The sequence below is a fragment of the Suncus etruscus genome, chromosome 1, assembly GCF_024139225.1.
Source record: "Suncus etruscus isolate mSunEtr1 chromosome 1, mSunEtr1.pri.cur, whole genome shotgun sequence".
Lineage (NCBI taxonomy): Eukaryota > Metazoa > Chordata > Mammalia > Eulipotyphla > Soricidae > Suncus > Suncus etruscus.
The window spans coordinates 191,440,001-191,458,700 of NC_064848.1; the positions used below are offsets into that span (position 1 = coordinate 191,440,001).

The 18,700-nt window shown below is 55.4% G+C and overlaps 1 protein-coding gene across 1 annotated transcript; it reads right to left on the reverse strand.

Moving 5' to 3' along the window:
- Nucleotides 1–1,222: 1,222 nt before the first annotated feature.
- Nucleotides 1,223–13,160, reverse strand: SLC4A1 (solute carrier family 4 member 1 (Diego blood group)). Its single transcript, XM_049779074.1, is given in 28 exon segments — nt 1,223–1,243; nt 1,245–1,304; nt 1,944–2,123; nt 2,219–2,388; nt 3,250–3,274; nt 3,276–3,504; nt 4,217–4,311; nt 4,313–4,399; nt 4,966–5,048; nt 5,517–5,697; nt 7,940–8,050; nt 8,052–8,135; nt 8,230–8,292; nt 8,294–8,379; nt 8,539–8,695; nt 8,697–8,752; nt 8,857–8,953; nt 8,955–9,071; nt 9,421–9,510; nt 9,513–9,604; nt 9,741–9,820; nt 9,967–10,089; nt 10,954–11,089; nt 11,175–11,190; nt 11,192–11,356; nt 12,002–12,063; nt 12,928–13,024; nt 13,146–13,160. Coding segments are annotated over 28 exon segments (2,778 nt in total).
- Between the last annotated feature and the right edge of the window lie 5,540 nt (nt 13,161–18,700).

Here is an 18,700-nt window from a genome sequence, read left to right on the forward strand (position 1 = left end):
GATTGGTGGAATTAATGAATAAAGTAATGATGAGAGCCCTGCGAGGAGAGAGCAAGCACTTTGAACCTTGGGTTCCATGGTGATGTGCCCCCTCGCCCCTCTTCCTGGTGCAAAACCTCTTATTTTTTGCTCTCCCCAGGACACCTCCCTTGCCCCCAGAGAACCCAGGTAGAGAATGGGAGTTAGGGGGAAGGAGGTTGAGCCAGAGGTTGGAGTTTACGTATATTAGGAACTACCAGGGCCCTGGGTGGCCCTAGAGAAGTGTGACAGTTATTTGGGAACTTACAAAGCCACTGGGGCCAGGGTCATAGTATAGTAGGGTGGGTGGTTGCCTTTCACCTTTGCTGGACCAAGGTTTGATTCCTGGTATCTCTTATGGTCCCCTGAGCCCAGCCAAGAGTGATTCCTGAGTAGAGCCAGAGCACTGATCAGGGATCAGTAACCCCTGAGTATGTTTGGGTGTGGTAAAACAAAAACAAAAACCCAAAAACAAAAACAAAAACAGGGGCCCGGAGAGATAGCATGGAGGTAAAGTTTTGTTGCCCTTGCAAGCAGAAGGATGGTGGTGGTTCGAATCTCGGCACCCCATATGATCCCCCGAGCCTGCCAGGAGCAATTTCTGAGCATAGAGCCAGGAATAAACCCCTGAGTGCTGCCGGGTGTGATCCCAAAGCAACAACAACACAAAAAAAAAAGCAAATAAAAATTTACAAAGCCCCTTTCACATTTCTCTTTGTTTCCTCAGGCCACCATCTTGGAACCTGGGTGTTCTGATCAACATACCCATTTTGCAGATGAGGCAAGTAGAGGCAGCAGAGGTCCAGGGACTTCCCAAGGTCACACAGCCCAAAAGGAATGAAATTCCCCACCCTACCTCCCCATCCCCTGCTCTGGGTTCTGCCTCACTATGCTCAAAGGGAAGTGAGACTCAGAGCAAAGTCTTTCAAGTACTACACCCCCACATCGGCAATGTGGTAGTGAAGGGGTGTCAGACTGAACCCCCTAAAGAAGGCTACTCTGGGCTCCAGCCAGAAAAGCCCATTTCTACCTTCAGGAAAAGTTTCCTAGCCTCACCCACCTGCCCCCTCCCTCAGCCCCGGGGTTCAGCTGTGATTTCCAGGAGGAATCGGAAGGGCCCAGGAGGTGCCCCTGAAACTTTTGCTTTTCCTGGAAGAGTGGCAGACAGGGTTGGTGGAGGGCACCAAGGGGCCTGAGGCCTCCTTTACACGGGCATGGGCACCTCCGTCGTATTCATCATGGCCTTCCTCCTCATCAAAGGTGGCTTTGGCATCATCAGCGTCCAGCTGGAGGGGTGAGGGAAGAAGGACAGATGAGCACAGATAGGTGAGCCATCCCCCTCTCCCCATGGGCTCTAGAGAGTCAGAAGGTGGCTGGCTACCCCTGAGTCTTAGATAAGTCTCCTGCCCGGCTCCCCTCTGCCTCTAAGCTGGGTACAAGCTCGGTGGTTTCAGGATGTGGAGAGCTGGGAGGACCAGCCCAAAAGGCCTTCTGCATTACATGTGAGCCCAACTTCCATCCCTGGACCATGCGTACTACTGGGTAGGCCCCCCCCCCCCAAAAAAAAAAGGAATGAGGAGCCTCAGGACAGGGGTTGCCCTATGCGGGAAATCCACAGAGACAGGGCAGGAGAAGAATTTCACCAGGGGAACAACTATCAGGGAAGACCAGTGAAGTGCTACTCAGTAGCGGGGGACACGAAACTGCCTGGGCCCCCTCTATCCCATCACTTCCCTCCCTTGATAGGGGAGCAAAGCCCAGACCCTGACATCAGGCTACTTGCACCAGGTCAGGAGATTGAACTCAGGAATAAGGGCTCCAGCTCAGGCCTCTTGGCCGCCTGCAAGGCCACCCCTTTCATCTCTTATCGTGCTCTGGCTCTACAGCACCTGCTATGGGGCCTAAGAGGTGGGGTCCCTACTCACACATTGGAGCTCCAGGTTGCGGAAGATCAGTGGCAGCAGGAAGCGGCGCAGGGGCACAGTGAGGATGAGGATGAAGGGCAGTGCCAGTGAGATGGACGGCTGGGACTTTACTGCCCACAGCACGGCCAGGCAGACGATCTGGATGCCCCTGTGAACATGTGCATGCGCCAAGTCCTTCACCTACGGGCATAGAGATGAGTTAGTGCCTGCCGCTCTGCTGCAGCCTGGGTTGCCCTCCCAATCCCCCCCCAATCCTTCATTCTCCCGGAGAGTACCCTCTTGACGTAGGGCACATCTGGGTGGTGCTTGGGTGGCTTGAGCAGAAGCAGGATCCGGTCAAACAGCTGGATGCCACTTAGCGAGGTGACTCCCATGTAGAGGAAGATGCCAAACAGCACAGAGACAGGGATGAGGGACAGGATGGGTCCCATGAGAATGGATAAGCCTGTGCGGAGAAGCTTTGCTCAGTACCAGACCGCTGACACCCGGCACCCACAGGGAATGAAACCACAGAGGCCGCAGGGACCCTTCTGTAGGTGTCACCCCCTTTTTTTTTTTACAGAGGAGCCCCAGTCCCAAGAGGCAAGGCTACGTGCCTTGGTCACATAGCGGGAAAGGAGAAGTGAGCCCTGGTATTCCTGAGGGCCTCCGAAGTCAGAGCTCTCTGCTCTATTTTTTTTTTTGTTTTTGTTTTTGTTTTTTGGGTCACACCCAGCAGTGCTCAGGGCTTACTCCTGGCTCTTCTGCTCAGAAATCGTTTCCTGGTAGGCATGGGGGTCCATATGGGATGCCAGGGATTCGAACTATCTTCCTTCTGCATGCAATGCAAATGCCTTACCTCCATGTTATCTCTCCGGCCCAGAGCTCTCTGCTCTTTCTCTAAATACCAATCATCCAGAAACTTCTGGGCCTCTTTATCAGCACCTACAGGGCTGGACTCTGAGCTGCTCCCAGACTTGGTCACCTGAGTGACCCGTTTGTTCTCTACCCTTATGCCTGAAGCACAGTTCCCTTACATCAAGGAGCCCTAAATTAGGGCCACCTCTCATGGGACATCAGGGAAACTGAGGCTGAGAGGCCTGAGACATGCTGACCCACTGTGGGGCTTTTCACTGCTCTACAGTGAAGCAACTTTGATCTGGGGTCCTGTGCAGTTCAGACCCCCATATGGGGAAACTTATACTCCCCGGCTCAGAAGCCATCTCAGAGCTTTGGGCCTGGCTTCCTATGTTGGGTGGGGATGCGGAGGCCCTGAACCCTCAGAGTCAGCATCTTGAGGGTGGGGGAAAGTGCCAGGCTTACTCACCCACAAGCAAGGAGACCAGGAGCCCCGCTGATTCGCTGCTCTTTGACCTCCTGGATCTGTGCAGAGGCCCCCGGGCCACTGGCCTTGCCCATGACGGTGAGGGCATTGGCGTGAGTGACAGAGCGCACAGTTGTGGCACTGAGCCAGGGCATCCCGAAGAGGGCAGCCAGCCCGCCCATGCCCATGACTAGCAGCAGGTCCAGATGGAAGCCTGAGCCCTTGACCATCTTGCGGTCGGGTTTGCTCACGATCAGCCTGGAGGTGGGGTTGGAGGGTCAGCCATGTCGTCCCCTCTGCCTCCCACCCATCCTTTCCCATTTGGCACCTGCAGGTCTTTTTATGCCCATTCTCCTTGGCAGGGCCCTGCTCCCTCTCCATCCCCCCTGGGATGAGCTTCAAAGAGGAGAAGTGATACCCCTAAGAAAGCCCACAGAACAAATTAGCTGAAGCCAAGGCATAAGCTTCAGGTCTGTCTCTCTGCATCTGTCCTCTACATCTATCTCTGTCTCTCTCTGTCTCTCTGTCTTTGTCTCTCAGTCTTTGCCTCCGTCTCTCTGTGTCTGTCTCTCTCTCTCTCTCATTCACTTTCTGGCCCCTATAACTTTTTTCTTTTTGGTCACATCCTGCAGTGCTCAGGGGTTACTCCTGGCTCTGCGCTCAGAAATCTCTCCTGGCTGGCTCGGGGGGACCATATGAGATGACGGGATTTGAACCACCATCTGTCCTGAATCAGCTGCATGCTGATTCAAGGCAAAACACCCTATGGCTGTGCTATCTCTCTGGCCCTTGGCCCCTGTAGTTCTTTTTTCTTGAAAAGGGCTCCCCAGTGATACATCACTTGGCCTCACAGAGCCTGAAACTGTGAGAGGAGTCTGCCAGCCACCTTCGCTTCTGAGGAGGCCACTTGCTCTACTGCATGGTCGTGGCTTCCCCTTTCCTTGCCACTGCTCCTCCCAGCCCTGCCCACCTGGCACTTACGTGGTTGATCTGGGACTCGAGGAAGATGAGGATGAAGACCAGCAAGGCAGGCAGGGCTGAGGCAAACATCATCCAGATGGGGAAACTGGGAGTACAAGCCTAGCGGTTGGTGAATGATCCAGCCCCGTGCTGAGGAGTTGGACACGGTGAGGCCGCTGGGCACTTTGAGTTTCTGCGGAAGGCAGAGGGTGAAAATTTAGGGCAGTGGGTAGAGGGGGTCATTGGGCACCCAAAACATCTTTTAGATTGGGGGCCACACATGGATGGAGGTACTCAGGGATCACTCCTGGCTGAGTTTGGGGGGACTCTATGGAGTGTTGAAGACTGAGCTAGGTTTGGCCACATGCAATGCAAGTGCCTTCCCTGCTGTGCTATCACCCTGGAAACAAATCTTAAGGCCCAGCTCAAGTCCTGGCCCCAAATCCCTAACATACTGCTTCTCATCTCTGACTTGAGAGGTGAGAAGAGTAGATCAGAGAGGTTTTTGCTCTGTGTCACACAGCTCCTTGGTGGAAGTATTGAGAAACTGAAATTCTTTTCTACAGTCCTGGATTAGACAGAGAATCAGAGGCCACCTGACCAGGTCCTTGCTTGACTAAAACCCATTTGAAAGAACAAGGGGTTCTTGGGAAGAACAGGAATGAATTAGGGGTAATCCTAGCTTCAGGCATGAGAAAGCTATTGGTGAGGAGCAGCAGCAGGCTGTGGGAATGAGATGAGGGCAGGGGAAAGACTTACCTGAGTGTAGGTGTCCTGGATGAAGGTGTCTACCAAGACCATGATCAGGATGGAGATAGGAACGCCAAAATCCCCCAATGACCCCGGCGCAGCTGTGGAAGGAGGAGGAACCAGTAGTCAGTCCCCCGGACTCCCCATTCTCACTTGCTCCCACTCTTGCCCCATCTTCACTGGTCCCTGTTATTTCTAGGGCTCTGGAAGCCGAGAGGGGCCCATTCAGCCACTCAGTGGGCCTGTTCTGTCCTCCTTCCCCAGCCCTGCCCCACACAGCTTTGCTTTCCCCTCATAGGGTGCCCCAAAGAACCCTTGCTAGGAGCCTGATAGGTAGGACCTTATTTCATCTATGGAGAAACAGGCTCCCAGGACCGCATTGGGCCTCTCAGCCATAGGCTTGCTGAAAGAGAGGGAGGGCTTGCTTGAAGATTAAAATCCTGAGTGAGGAGGGAGCTCCAGAGGCTTATAACGGGGAGATTCCAGGATGAGAAAGGGGGTTAATGGCATTGGGGAGGCTGAAGGAACTGTGGACTGAACTAGTGCCGGCAGGGAGGAGGTGCCCACCTTGCCAGGGAAGTAGGAGCTGTTCTTGAATTTGCGCAGTGTCATGGCCGAGAAGAAGGTCCCAGCCATGAGAACAAGAGAGAGAAGGGCTGTGTTGGGCAAAGGGGCCTGTGGTTTGGGTACTACGGTCACGTTGTGTTCATAGTTCTTCTTCAGTGGGTGGTCTTCAAAGATCTGGAGTGAAAGATAAAGCATCCTGTTCCCACCCATCCATAATTGTCCCTGTATTCAACCATCTACTCTCTATATAAATTCAATCCACCTTTCATACATCTCCCACCCATTCATCCATCATTCCATCAACCAACCATCTCCCACCCACACACCCATTCACCTATCCATCCATCCGTCCATCCATCTATTTGTCCATCCATCCATCTGTCCATTTATTTATCCATCCATCCGTCCATCCATCTATCCACCCTTTCCTATCCATTCATTCATCCACCATCTCCCATTCTTTGAACCATCCATCATTCCATCCACTCATCTATCCCATCCACTATAATATCCACCCACAATCTCCATTTATCCATTATTACCGCCATCTTCCTCCCATCCATCCTTCCATTTATCCATCCATCCATCCATCTATCCATTTATCCATCATTCCATCTACCCATTATCTCTCATCTCTCTCATTATCCACTTGCTCACCCACAAATCTATCATCTCCCAGTTATTTTTGTCTTCTCATCTCTCACCCATCCACCTTCCCATCTACCCATCAGTCCTCCACCCACTTAACTGTACTCTGATCAATTCATCTCTATTCACCTTCCTATCTATTAATTCATCAACCTATCCATTTCTTTCTCCCCCCCGCTTTCTTCTTTCCTTCTTCCATCCATCCATCCATTCATCTTTCCACCCACTATACCTATTTCCCCCTTAGCTGAGTGGGAATGGAGGGGCAGTGGGGATACTACAACTTGGTTTTTAGAAGTGAGGGGGGCCAGAGACATAGCATGGAGGTAAGGCATTTTGCCTTGCATGTAGAAGGATGGTTGTTTGAAATTCCGGCATCCCATATGGTCCCTGAGCCTGCCAGAAGCGATTTCTGAGCATGGAGCCAGAAGTAAACCCCTAAGAGCTGCTGGATGTGACCCAAAAAACCAAAAAAAAAGGGCCTGGAGAGATAGCACAGTGGCATTTGCCTTGCAAGCAAGCCGATCTAGGACCAAAGGTGGTCGGTTCGAATCCTGGTGTCTCATATGGTCCCCCGTGCCTGCCAGGAGCTATTTCTGAGCAGATAGCCAGGAGTAACCCCTGAGCACCGCCGGGTATGACCCAAAAACAAAAACAAAAACAAAAACAAAACTGGGCCAGAGAGATAAGCATGGAGGTAAGGCGTTTTCTTTCATGCAGAAGGTCGGTGGTTTGAATCCCGGCATCCCCATATAGTCCCTGAGCCTGCCAGGGACGATTTTCTGAGCGTAGAGGCAGAAGTAACCCTGAGCACTGCTGATGTGACCCAAAAAAACCAAAAAAAAAAAAAAAAAAAAGTGAGGAATAGGGGCCAGCGAGGATAGCAGGGAGGTAAGGCATTTGCCTTGCCTGCAGAAGGTTGGTGGTTCGAATCCCGGCACCCCATATAGTACCCTGAGCCTGCCAGGAGTGAGTCTTGAGCATAGAGCCCAGGAGTAACTCTTGAGTGTTGCTGGGACTGACCCAAAAACCAAAAAAAAAAAAAAAAAAAAAAAAAGTCAAGGAATAGTAGTAAAGTGAGTGTGTGGGTTGCCCGTGAGGACCCCAGGACCTAGGAGACATGTGCAAACCAGAGGGGAGAAAATAAGTGCTAAGGAAGTTCCATGGCAAGGGCTTTTGGAAAGTTGAAAAACAGACATTTTTTTTTTATGGGTCACACCTGGTGATAGTGCTCAGGGTTACTCCTGGCTCTACTGCTCAAAAATCATTCCTGGCAGGCTTGGGGGGACCCCTATGGGATGCCAGGATTCGAACCACAGTCCTTCTGCATGCAAGGCAAATGGCCCCATCTCATGCTATCTCTCCGGCCCGAAAACAGAAATTCTTGGTCCCCCACAGATTCCCCACTTATTCATTGTGGGTCCACATGGAGTTGAAGAGGTCAGGGCCTGAGGATGGGAGGAGCCTCAGTCCACACACTGCTGTTTGGAGGACAAGTTGAGGGCAATGGAATGGGGGCATTAGAGTTTCCAGGGCCCACACTGGCCTGCCCTTGCTCAGTCTCCCACATTCACCCCTTCTTACTTCCATGCTCTGTCCTAAAATAGACATGGGCAAACTGGGGTGTCAGGCACAGTCCCTGCAAGAGTCCCCCACATAGCTGGTACCAGTCCTGTGTCCTACAGATTTGGACAAAGGTTCTCATGTTCCAGTGGCTCCTGCAGAGCCTCCCTGCAACATGCTCCCTAACCCTCCAGCAGACGCCCACCTTGATCAGTTTGGTGAACGTCTCATAGATGAAGATGAGGGAAATGAGGATGGAGAAGATCTCCTGGGTGTAGCGGGAGATGAAGCGCACCAGGAAGCTGCCCTCGAAGGCCCACCACCAGTACCACCAGCAGAATGAGCCAGAAGCCAACCCACACGCGGCCCACGATATACTCCAGGCCTTTACTGTCGCAGAACTGTGGGTGAGCGGCAACGGGAATCGTGGAGGTCAGATATGGGGTCAGATATGAGCCTCTGGTGGGCAGATGGGAAGGGGGTGGCAGGAGCTACCGAGAAGAAGGCCTCCTCGAACACGAGCAGCGGGCCGGAGAAGCCAACCACCAGCAGTGGCTGCTGCGGCCAGCATCGAGAAGAGAATACCCTGCACGGCAGTGGAGATGAGCAGCTCCCGACACCCCCAATATGGTTCTGTGTCTTCTTCTCCTGTGGGATGTGACCAGGGGGCTCAGACACGGAAACCACAGGGACCCCACCCCCAGAGCCTTTCCTTAGCCTTTATGAGAGGCTTACGAGGGGAGTTGGAACCAATGTTGGGAGTTAAGTGAAAGGGCAGAGAGGCATCCAGAGGCACAAACTCACCCAGGAGGCCCCCAAAGGTGACAGCAGGCGACAGGGCAGCGAAGTAGATGAAGATGACGGCAGCCAGGACTGGGGGCCTGAGCGCATCTGTGATGTCGCTCAGGTAGTGGGGATAGCGGCGGCGGATGTCACGCACTAGACCCCCGAAGAGGTTTCCCTGTCCTCTGCAGAGGGTCATCTGGGCCCCCTGCAGATCCTGGAACCCCATTCAGGTCTGCAGAGAAGGACAGACTCATGGGTCAGGGGGTCCTGGGGAGGCATGAGGAACAAAGGGGGGGTATTGCAGGGGTTTGGGGCTCATGGGGCTAGGAGAGTAACCGAGGCCCTTGTAGAAGCTGGGGTCTGGCTTGGCGGCACTGGGCAGGTACCGTCTCCGCAGTAGCTCTTGTTGCCACCTGGGTACTAGGCTGAGCAAGGGCCTGCTCCGAAGGCACGTCAGTGGGAGGCAGTACCAGACTGCAGTCCAGGAAGCCCTCAAGGTTGCGTACCAGCTCCCCCCGGCTCTGGGCCAGGTAGGCATCTGTACGGAACACCTGGGAGTAGGAGAGGGTGTTAGGGTTCTGTAGCCAAAAAAAATAAGAAAGACCCTGCAGAGCCACCCAGAGCCTTTCCCAGCTCTTCCCTGGCTTGTCCTACCCTCCACCCCACTAGGAAAAGCCCTGGTGGAAGCAGACGGGGTTGGAATAAAGCAGAACAGTGTTAGAGCAAACTTGGACAGAGTTAGAACAAACTGGGCTGCACCAGGAGAAAGCAGGTTGGCATGGCCGGGCTGACCAGGCCAGAAGAGGCAGGGCAATGCCACTTGGGATGGGTCTTGACCAGCCCTGGCCAGATGGCATCAAGGACAACAGAATGAGGTGGGTCATGCCACCAACCTCTTACCCGCTCTGACATGAGGGTGGCAGCGGCCCTGCCCAGCTGGGTATAGTTGGTGTGAGGGTCCTCGGGGCCCAGAAGCACAATAAGGAAGCCAGCACGGGAACCGGCAGCTCCAACGGCCTCCAGTTCCACTGCCTCCTGCAGCCGCACAAGCCCAACACCTGCCGCTCCAGGAAGGAGGCCCGACCTGGGGGATGCAGTGGTCAGTGGTCAGGGATTCCCCCCCACCACACTCACACTGTGCTCCAGGTGAGGGAGATGCAGGCCCAGGAGGTAGGGGGCAGGAAAGAGGGGGATGAGGCTGGGCCCTGCCTCTTACCCACCGAGCACCAATGTGGCCTCTGAGTCCGGGGGGATCTTCTCCAGGATTCCTGAAGGGGGATCGTCCCTTCGGTACCCACCTCTCCCTGGGGGGGGGGGGGGGGCGATGGCACAGAGTCAGGGGCAGTCTCAGCTTGAGCATTTGGCTTCTTCCTTCTTTCCCTTGCCTCTGTTCTGGTTGGGGCATCCCAGCCCTCCCCTGCCCAGACTCCTCTGGTACCACCTTACCTTTTGGCAGAGAGCTGTGTCTCCAGAGATGGACTTTGGGGGAGCAGAGGTTGTGAGGGCTCCCCGGAGCGCGTCACCACTGTGGGCTTCACACCCCCCAGGGCCTCCAGGTCTCCGGCGTGACTGTAGGACAGGGGCTGAGTGAGTTGGTGAATGAGGGGGGTCCCTCAGCGGAGGTGGGTGGTGGGAGGGGTGAGATCTGGAATCCCAGGGAAGACTGAAGCCTGGATTTAAGGAGGGCTCTGGGAGCCAGATTTTTTGTTGTTGGTGGTGGTGGTATTTTTTAGGCCATACCCTGTAGTGCTCAGGAGTTACTCTTGGCTCTGCACTCAGAAATCACTCCTGGCAGGCTGGGGGTGGGGGTGGGTGTCATATGGGATGATGGGGATCAAACTGGGTATGTGACAGGTCGGTTGCACAAGGCAAACACCCTACTGCTGTGCTATCACTCCGGTTCCTGTGCTTACTTTTTTGGGGGGGTTGGTTTGGTTTTTGGGGCCCCACATCTAGTGGTTTTCAGGGATCACTCTGGTGGAGATTGAAACCAGATCAGCCTTAGCAAGACAAGTGCCTTCACTGCTGTACTATCACTCCGGCCCCTGTGTTTGTGTGTGTGTGTGTGTGTGTGTGTGTGTGTGTGTGTTTTCTGAGTCCCCTCCAGCAGTGTGGAGGCCAGGTGGGGCTGGGATCAACCTGAGGCTTCTGCATGTAAATAGGTGCTCCTGCCCTTTGAGGTTTGGTCTTTGAGCAGAACCAGAAGTAACAGCGGGAAAAGAAACTTTGAGCATCTGCCCTCCTGGGGACAGTGGCCCAGAGTCTGAACACAGAGAAGAGTCCCTGCTCCGGTCCCCAATACCCAGAGGCTTAGAAACAGAAGCCTAGTGGGAGAACTGGGAGGCTTGGTTTGGCGTGAGGAGTGCCACCTGCACCCAATTTCCTAGAAATGGGGAGGTGAGCTGCCAGCTAGGATGGGGGGGGCATGGGCACCTGTGAGACAGCAGTAGGACCCTCAGCAGCTCGTCTCGGTCATTTGGCCGGACCTGCTCCTCGAAGATGAATCTGTCCAGCAGCTGGTTGGCCACCCCCGCCAGGGAGGTCTCCTGCAGGTCCAGGAGGACGGTGCCTACGAGTGAGCCAGGGGATGAGCCGCACAGCCATCCTGCAGCCTGCACCCCAGCCTTCTAGGCAGGGGTCCCCCAGGGGCTCACCCTTGGCGAAGGCTCTTTTGCAGCTCCAGGAGGCTCCAGAAAGTGAGATAGGACAGGTGCGGGCGGCCCCAGGCCCCATCCTCGCCCAGGTTCTCCTCCAGCCGCACCCAGCGCCCTGCCTCCATCCAGCGCAGCTCCTGGTTCTTTCCATCCATCACCAGCTCCTGCAGCTCCACGTAGACCTGGCACAGGCTGGAGTTAGAATACCAGGGATCCAGGCGTGCAGACACCCCAGAGATAGTGGTGGGAGGCTCTGAGCCCTGGAGCCCAGGGGCCCACACCTGAGCTAGAAGGGCTACAGGATGGGGTGGGAATAAGACCTCCCTGGTCCTGTCTTAGTTTCTCCCTGGGAGTCGGGGTGCGGTGCAGGCCAAGAGGATCTTGGGTCTGTCACACCTGAGCTTCTGACCCCAGCTTCCTGGTCATGGCTCTCACCCCATATCGGGTATTTCAAGACTCTCAGCTCTCAAGGGCTGATAAGTGGGCCCCTGGGAGGGAAAAGGGAGGTGGCTCTTGGGTGGCTGCTCCGAAGCTCTGGGCCTTCCAAGGGCAGGGCGGCCACATGCAGGGGTCTCACCAAAGACACAGCTTCTTCCTGAACCCTGAGATTGTCTGTGTCCAGCATGGATGTGGGGCCTGGGCAGAGGAGACTAGGACTTCCCAGGGAGCCCTAGAAGGACTGCCCCCCTCCCCCATCTCCAGCAGCTCCTTTCAGCATTCTACCTCTTCTAGGTCCCAGACCCTGCTTGGGGGGCCCCATTCTCCATGCCTTCTTTTCCCTGGTAGAACTGCAAATCCCTGATAGCGGGGGACAGCGGGGTCCTCACCTCGTGGGTGCCCGGCTGGGATGTGGTTTGATAGTCGGTGACTGTCTGCTCGGCGAGGTATGCTGAAAGCCCAGAGGCCAGTTAGTGTGGCCCCCCACAATCCAGCCTCTGGGCCTTCCCAGGGCAGAGGGGAAGACTCTCCCCCACCCCATCCCTGCTGCCCGCTGAGTTGGGGCCTGTTCTTAGCCCAGCCTGGCTCTGTGGCTTTTCTCTGAACACTGCATTGGGGGGCACCCCAGGATACCCTGTGGTGACTGGTGAGACCTGAGGGGCATGAGGAGTGGGGCTCCCCTCTCTTGCCACCTTCAGCGGCCTTTTCCCTTCCCTCAGCCCACCTGCCTCCAGATCCTGCCAGCCCAGAAGCTTCTCCCAGACTCCGCCTGTGCTCTGGTGCCAGGGTGGGGTCTGCCCCTTATATGTCCCCTCACGCCCTGCACCCCCATGCCCAGAGGGGCCTCTTGCCTTCTGTGCCAAGTGCTAGCACTTAAGTTCTGTTGACAGTAAATAGGTGCCTGGCAGGGGCTCAGATAAGACCTTGGCAGACCTGAGAGGTCTCCTGGTGTCTCTCTGGGGACCCCCATGGCCTTCTATTTCTCATGAGACCCCCTAAATGGACATTGAACATGTGTGCCCAGAAGAGGCTCTGTATCTGGCCCAGAGGCAGGTCTTGCAGGGCGTAGGTGTGAACCCCCACTCTCGTCCAGACAGGCCACTGCCCCCACCGAAGGGGCACAGTGACGGGTGACTGAACCGGCCCCCCCAGGCGCCTTCTGTGATCATTTTAAACAAAAGTCTGTTTATGCGTCAATCAGCTCAGGATTGTGGGCATGCTCACCCGGGCAGGGTGGAGCAGGGGGTAGTATGGAATGGGTAGCCAGTTCCCCAACTTGTCCCGTGGGGCTTAACATCCTTGGGTGGGGGCTCACCTGTTGGCTCTTCCACCTCCACCTGGGGTACAGAGACCTCGTGGTCATCATATTCTTCCAGCCCTATTATCTCTTCCATCCTCTCTTCGTAATCCTCCTGTGGGGAGAGACCATCAGGCGGTCGCTGTGAGGGTCCCTGGCCTGTGCTGACAGGAGCCCACCACCCAGGGCCTGACTCTCCCCTTGTCTCCAGCACCCTGGGAGCCCCATAAACTTACCTGAGAGTCCCCCATGGCGCTGTCCTGGGTATGTGGCGGTCTGAGCGTCTGTGGTGGTCTCAGTCCGCAGCATAACCCGCCCTGCGGGTCCCTGTGAGGGGCATGGGGCACAGGCTGAGGACAGTGGTACAGAGCAGCTGGGGTCCCCCAGAGGAGCTTGCATTTTGGGTGAAGGGGATCCCAGGTGGGAGATGGCAGAGCAGGTGAAGAAAATGGGAGTGGGGACATGGGAAAGGTTGCCTGACATGTAGGTGGAAGGCTGGATGTGTGGCTGGTACTGATCTAGGGGAGTTCAGAGAGTGGGTGTCCTTCAATCCTGACTCCTGCCCTGGCCTCCAGTCCTCTCTGCTGATCCCTCCACTATTGCCAGGAGTATGGCTGGGCACTATTAGCTCTCCTGAGTCTTAACATGGGTGCCCTTGTTTCTCCCTTAGGCTGAGCAACAGAGTCCTGGAGAGAGGCTGTCCTCAGTGACAGGACCCCAACTTCCCCTTCTGCCTTCACCTTGATTTCCATCTTTGGTTCTCCTTCCAGCCTTCCTGAGACTCAACCCAATCTCCTGACAGCCTTTCTGGCCTCAGGGCCTTTGCACTTGCAGGTGCAAGTGCACATCATCTCTTCCCTATTTCCCTGGCTCCTTTGCCACACTTTGTCATTCTCTGGCATCTTGATGCTTCTTGTATCTAGACTGTCTGACATGGCCCTCTTGGGGAGCCACCTGGATCCCAGGACCGGCTGCCCCAAGTTGCCATTGTCCAAAGCCCCCATCCTAACACAGCACTGAGGGAGCATGTGTCGAATGACTGTCAGAATATCTGAAATGTCTGTCCCAGTAGCTTGAGGCTTTGCCAACAGGGAGCTGGGGGTATAAGGACCCAGAAGAAGACTCTTCAGGGCTGACCCCCACTATGCTGGGGGCCTGCACTCTGGCCCTCTGGGCTTCACCTGGCCCTCAGCAGGGATGTGAGCAGAGGGGGTTGGTACTCCTCGCCCCGGTTGGGCAGAAGTGCAGCCTCGCTTTTTGTGGGACCTGGGTGGGATATCGGGAGTCAGGACAACCAAGCTTGCTAGGCTTTGGGTCATGGAGGTGAAGGGTCTCATCCTGTCTGTCTCCTTTCCCGAAGTTCCCAGCCCTGACCGGGGAGACAAGCTGGGGCACCTGAAGTGCCAAGTGGCTCAGGGGCTGACCTGTCCCCCCAACACACACCCTAGTCATGCACGAATGCACTGGTGCTTGAGCTGTCTGGCAGGAGAGAGTAGGCCTCATTGTTGGGTGCAGTGGGTGTGTCTGGAGGAGGAGATGCTGCTGCCCATCCAGAGCACCTGTAGGGCTTGAAGGGCTGAACCAAAGGGCAGGGGAGTTCAGGCCAGAGAAATGGGGGGCTGTAGGGGAGCATAGGGCCAGCACTGCATAAGGGCAGAGGGCAGCTGCAGGGCCAGGGTCAACTTTCTAGTCCTGAACCAAGAGTGGCTCCTTGCCTTGGGGAGAAGCGATGGCCTGGGGGGGGGGTGTCTCTGGACCCCAGGATAGACTGTCTCTCCCTCACAGTCTGGTCCTACTTCGAATCCTGTTTCTCCCTTTTCTGCGCATGCTCCCAGCTCCCCTCCTTGCATCAACTCCCTTTTATAGTTCATTTTTTCTCTAGCCTTGCCCAGTCTGGCTTTCAGACCCCTTGGCTCCAGGGGTATTTTAGTTTCTCACCTGGGAGCTGGGGTGGTGAGAGAGTCCCAGGGCCTTGGGTCCCATCTCCCCCATCTGCCACCTCACAGCCCCCCCCTTTTTTTAAATTTTTGGGCCACACAGGGCAGCACTCAGGGCTTAATCTTGGTTCTGCTCTCAGAAATCACTCCTGGGAGACTCAGGGGACCATATGGGGTGTTGGGGATTGAACCCAGGTCAGCTGCATGCAAGGCAAACTCCCTACCTGCTGTGCTATTGCTCTGGCCCTTCGCAGTTCCTAATTTCTCTCCAGACCTCAGCTCCCCTTCATCTTATGTGGGGGGCCTTTCTCCTGGCCAGAGTCTGAGACTGCAGTGGGAGACATGAGAGAGGATGGAAGGAACCTCGCGCCCAACTCGAGCCCTTGGGGTGCGCCCAGATTGCTGCTCCCGCCAGGACTAGCCCCCCACCCCACAGGCCTTTCTGCCCAGTTCTGATAAGAGCGGGTGCCCCATCAACCCCATGTTTGGAAGGACACCAAACACCTGGCTCACCAGCCAGTGGGACCAGAGATAAGGGGGCTCAGAGCATCTGCAGCCAGGAGGAAGCAGCTGGGGGAAGCAGCTGATGGGAGGAACCCTGAGACACACACATCCCCACCTAGGTCACTGTCCCCCAAGCCAGCCTTGCTGTGTGGCCCCAGAATTCTCCACGAAGACTCTAGAAACTGAGGTGTCCACAGTTACTAACTTCTGTCCCCGCTTGGGCAGTGACAGGATTTGGGGACTAATTCCTTAAATCCTGGGTGGGGGCCTCTGGTGCCATCTCCAAACTTTATGTCCAGTGACTCCCTCCAGGGAGGGCACAGCTCACAGCTGGGTCTAATTATCTGAAATCAACTGTGTGGATTCAACTATTTCCCTGCAGGTTCAAATCCCAGCCTTGGGACTTGTATGACCTTCACAAACGGCTCAACCTCTCTGTGCCTCAGTTGTGCTCCTGATGGGATGATAGTGACCTTCCTAGACAGGCCCAGCACTGGGCTCCAGCTCCGCATCTCAGGCCCTGGGACAGGTTTCCTTCTGCCTCTCCATGCAGGGAGGGGCACTATGCTGAACCACCTCCCTGGCCCCTGTCAGGCAGTGATGGACATTGGCTGACACTAAAATTCATGTGTCCATTTCTGCAGCTGCTAACAGCCGCTTTGGGACAGAAACATCGGTCCTCCTCTCATCCCCCATCTTTGTCCTTCAGTTTCCATGGAACTTGCCTAAGGACCCCCCAACACTGCCAGAATGAAACAGTACCAGGTCCTCTTGTGAGTACCCAAAAAAAGGAGCTAGATGGACCAGAGTAATAGTACAGCAGATAAGATTAACTGGGTTCAATCCTCAGCATCCCACATGTTCCCCCAAGCCTGCCAGGAGTGATTTCTGAACATAGAACTAGAAGTAACCTGAGCACCTCTGGGTGTGGCCCAAAATCCAAAGGAAGGAAAAAAAAAAGGGAAAGTTAGTATCCACTGACAGCTCTTCATTGAAGTGGAAATTGGGGTACTCCATACTTGAAAGAGTATTGGGGATGACCCCAGGACCAAGAAGGGCAAGGGACCCCTCCCCGGGTCTCAGGTGAGCACTGTCCCAGAGCACATGTTCTGCTCTGCTGCCTTGTGGCAACCTCTGCCTCATGCTGGTCATCACTGTCCCCCACAACTGTGCCCCAGGGCTGTGCCCTGAGGGTGCCCCCCATCACAGCCTCACCCCACCCACCTGCAACCCACCAAACTCAGGGTAAGCTGCTTCCTTGGACACAGACTGAGTCTGTGAGAGCATGTACATGGAGACTGGGGGCTGCCCCCGCCTGCTGGCCCCACTCACCTGTTCTTGAGTCTCGGGGGTGCCCCCCTGCTTCCTGCAGACCGCCCAGCGGCGTGTGCTCGCTCTGACTGCAGCAGGTCCCGGCGCCCGTGCCCCGGGGCAGCTCACAAACCCCTGACTCATGCCCCCGCCTCCTAATCTGCCCGCCCCATGGGCCTGGGAGCCCCTTTTCACCCCCCCATTCCACTCTCAGGGGTGCTCGGTAAACAGGGTTTATCTCTCACCCGCATCTGGACAAACCCTGAGTCTGGCCCACCGCACCCCAGTTGTCCCCAAGGCTCCCTGGGATTCCCTTGTCCTCCTCTGTGGAGATGGGGTGACAGGGACCTCTGGGCTGGCTGCCTCTGCTGGGCCTGTCCCCCACATCTAGATGCCCCCGTCCTGCCTCTGTCCCATCCTCCCTGGCCAGTTCTCGGCTCCCACCCAAGGATGCCCAGGTGCTTCCTCCTCCTCCTCCTCCTCCTGATCCTCCCTCAGAACCAACGCTCCTCTGCTCCTGCCCATGGGCATCTGTGTTGGGCAGCTGGCCTGGCATCCCTCTTCTCTTCCTGCCCCAGACTAGAGCATCAGCCACTTTCTTCCAAGACCCTGCTGACTCCCAAGAGTGACCACGGGGGGCAACGCTGCCACCGTCAACCAGGAACAATGTCAGGCCAGCTCAGCAGCCACTGGGTCTGCTTGGGCTCTGGCTTGGGCATACAAAGCACCAATGTCTGGGCACACTGGCTTCTCTGTGAGCCGACCAGCCCGGCCAGCAAGCCAGAACAGCGGCATTCTCGGCCTCCGCGGCCCTCCCCACGCCCCCCAGCAGGCCAGCCTCGGCTCCCAGCCACCAGACCTGGCATGGCTGCTAACGAGGCTGCCAGGTGAGTTCAGAGGGCAAGAATGAAGAAGGGCTGAGAGACAGATTGGAGGCTGATGGGTGCTGCTCTGGGTTCTGTGTCCACATCAGCTGCCAACAGACCCCAGGCAGGGTCCTGCCTGTTTGGGAGTAGCAGAGCCCCCTCTCCTGAGTGGGGAGGGCCCATGGTACGGCTCACAGTATGGGAAGCCCCTGCTTCAGCCTCAAAAATTTAGAAATATGGAAGCCAGAGCGAAGTGATAGCACGGTGGTAGGGCATTTGCCTAGCATGCACCTGACCCAGGATGGACATAGGTTCGATCCCCAGCATCCCATATGGAGCGATTTTTTGTTTTGTTTTGTTTTGGAGTCACAGCCAGCAGTGCTCAGGGGTTCCTCCTGGCTCTATGCTCAGAAATGGCTTCTGGCAGGCTCAGGGGACCATATGGGATGCCGGGATTCAAACCACAGTCCTTCTGCAGGCAAGGCAAACACCCTACCTCCATGCTATCTCTCTGGCCCTGATATTTTTATGTTTATTAGCTTCACTTTTCTTTTTTGTTTTGTTTTGTTTGCCAGGAGCTAGTTTTGAGCACAAAGCCAGGAGTACTCTTGAGAGTCTCTGGATGTGGCCCAAAAACCAACCAAACAAACAAACAAAAAATAGAAACATGGGCTATAATAATAGTACAAACATCTGTAAGGCACTAGCCTTGCACAAGGCTGACCCAACTTTGATTCCCAACACTGCACAGGATCCCCCAAGCCCTGCCAGGAGTGATCCCTGAGAAGAAAGAGCCAAGAGTGAGCTTTGAGCACTACCAGATATAGCCCCAAAGCAAAACAAAACAAAACAAAAAGAAAAAAAATAGAAAATTGAGATAGGGGGCCGGTGAGGTGGCGCTAGAGGTAAGGTGTCTGCCTTGCAAGTGCTAGCCAAGGAAGGACCACGGTTTGATCCCCCGGCGTCCCATATGGTCCCCCCAAGCCAGGGGCAATTCTGAGCGCTTAGCCAGGAGTAACTCCTGAGCATCAAACGAGTGTGCCCCCCCAAAAAAAAAAAAACAAAAAAAAAAAAAAAGAAAGAAAAGAAAATTGAGATAGGGATGACAATGTGGCATTGCAGCAACTCTCCAGCTAGGTGAGGCCCAGCCAAGAGCCCTGGCAGAGAGTGTGA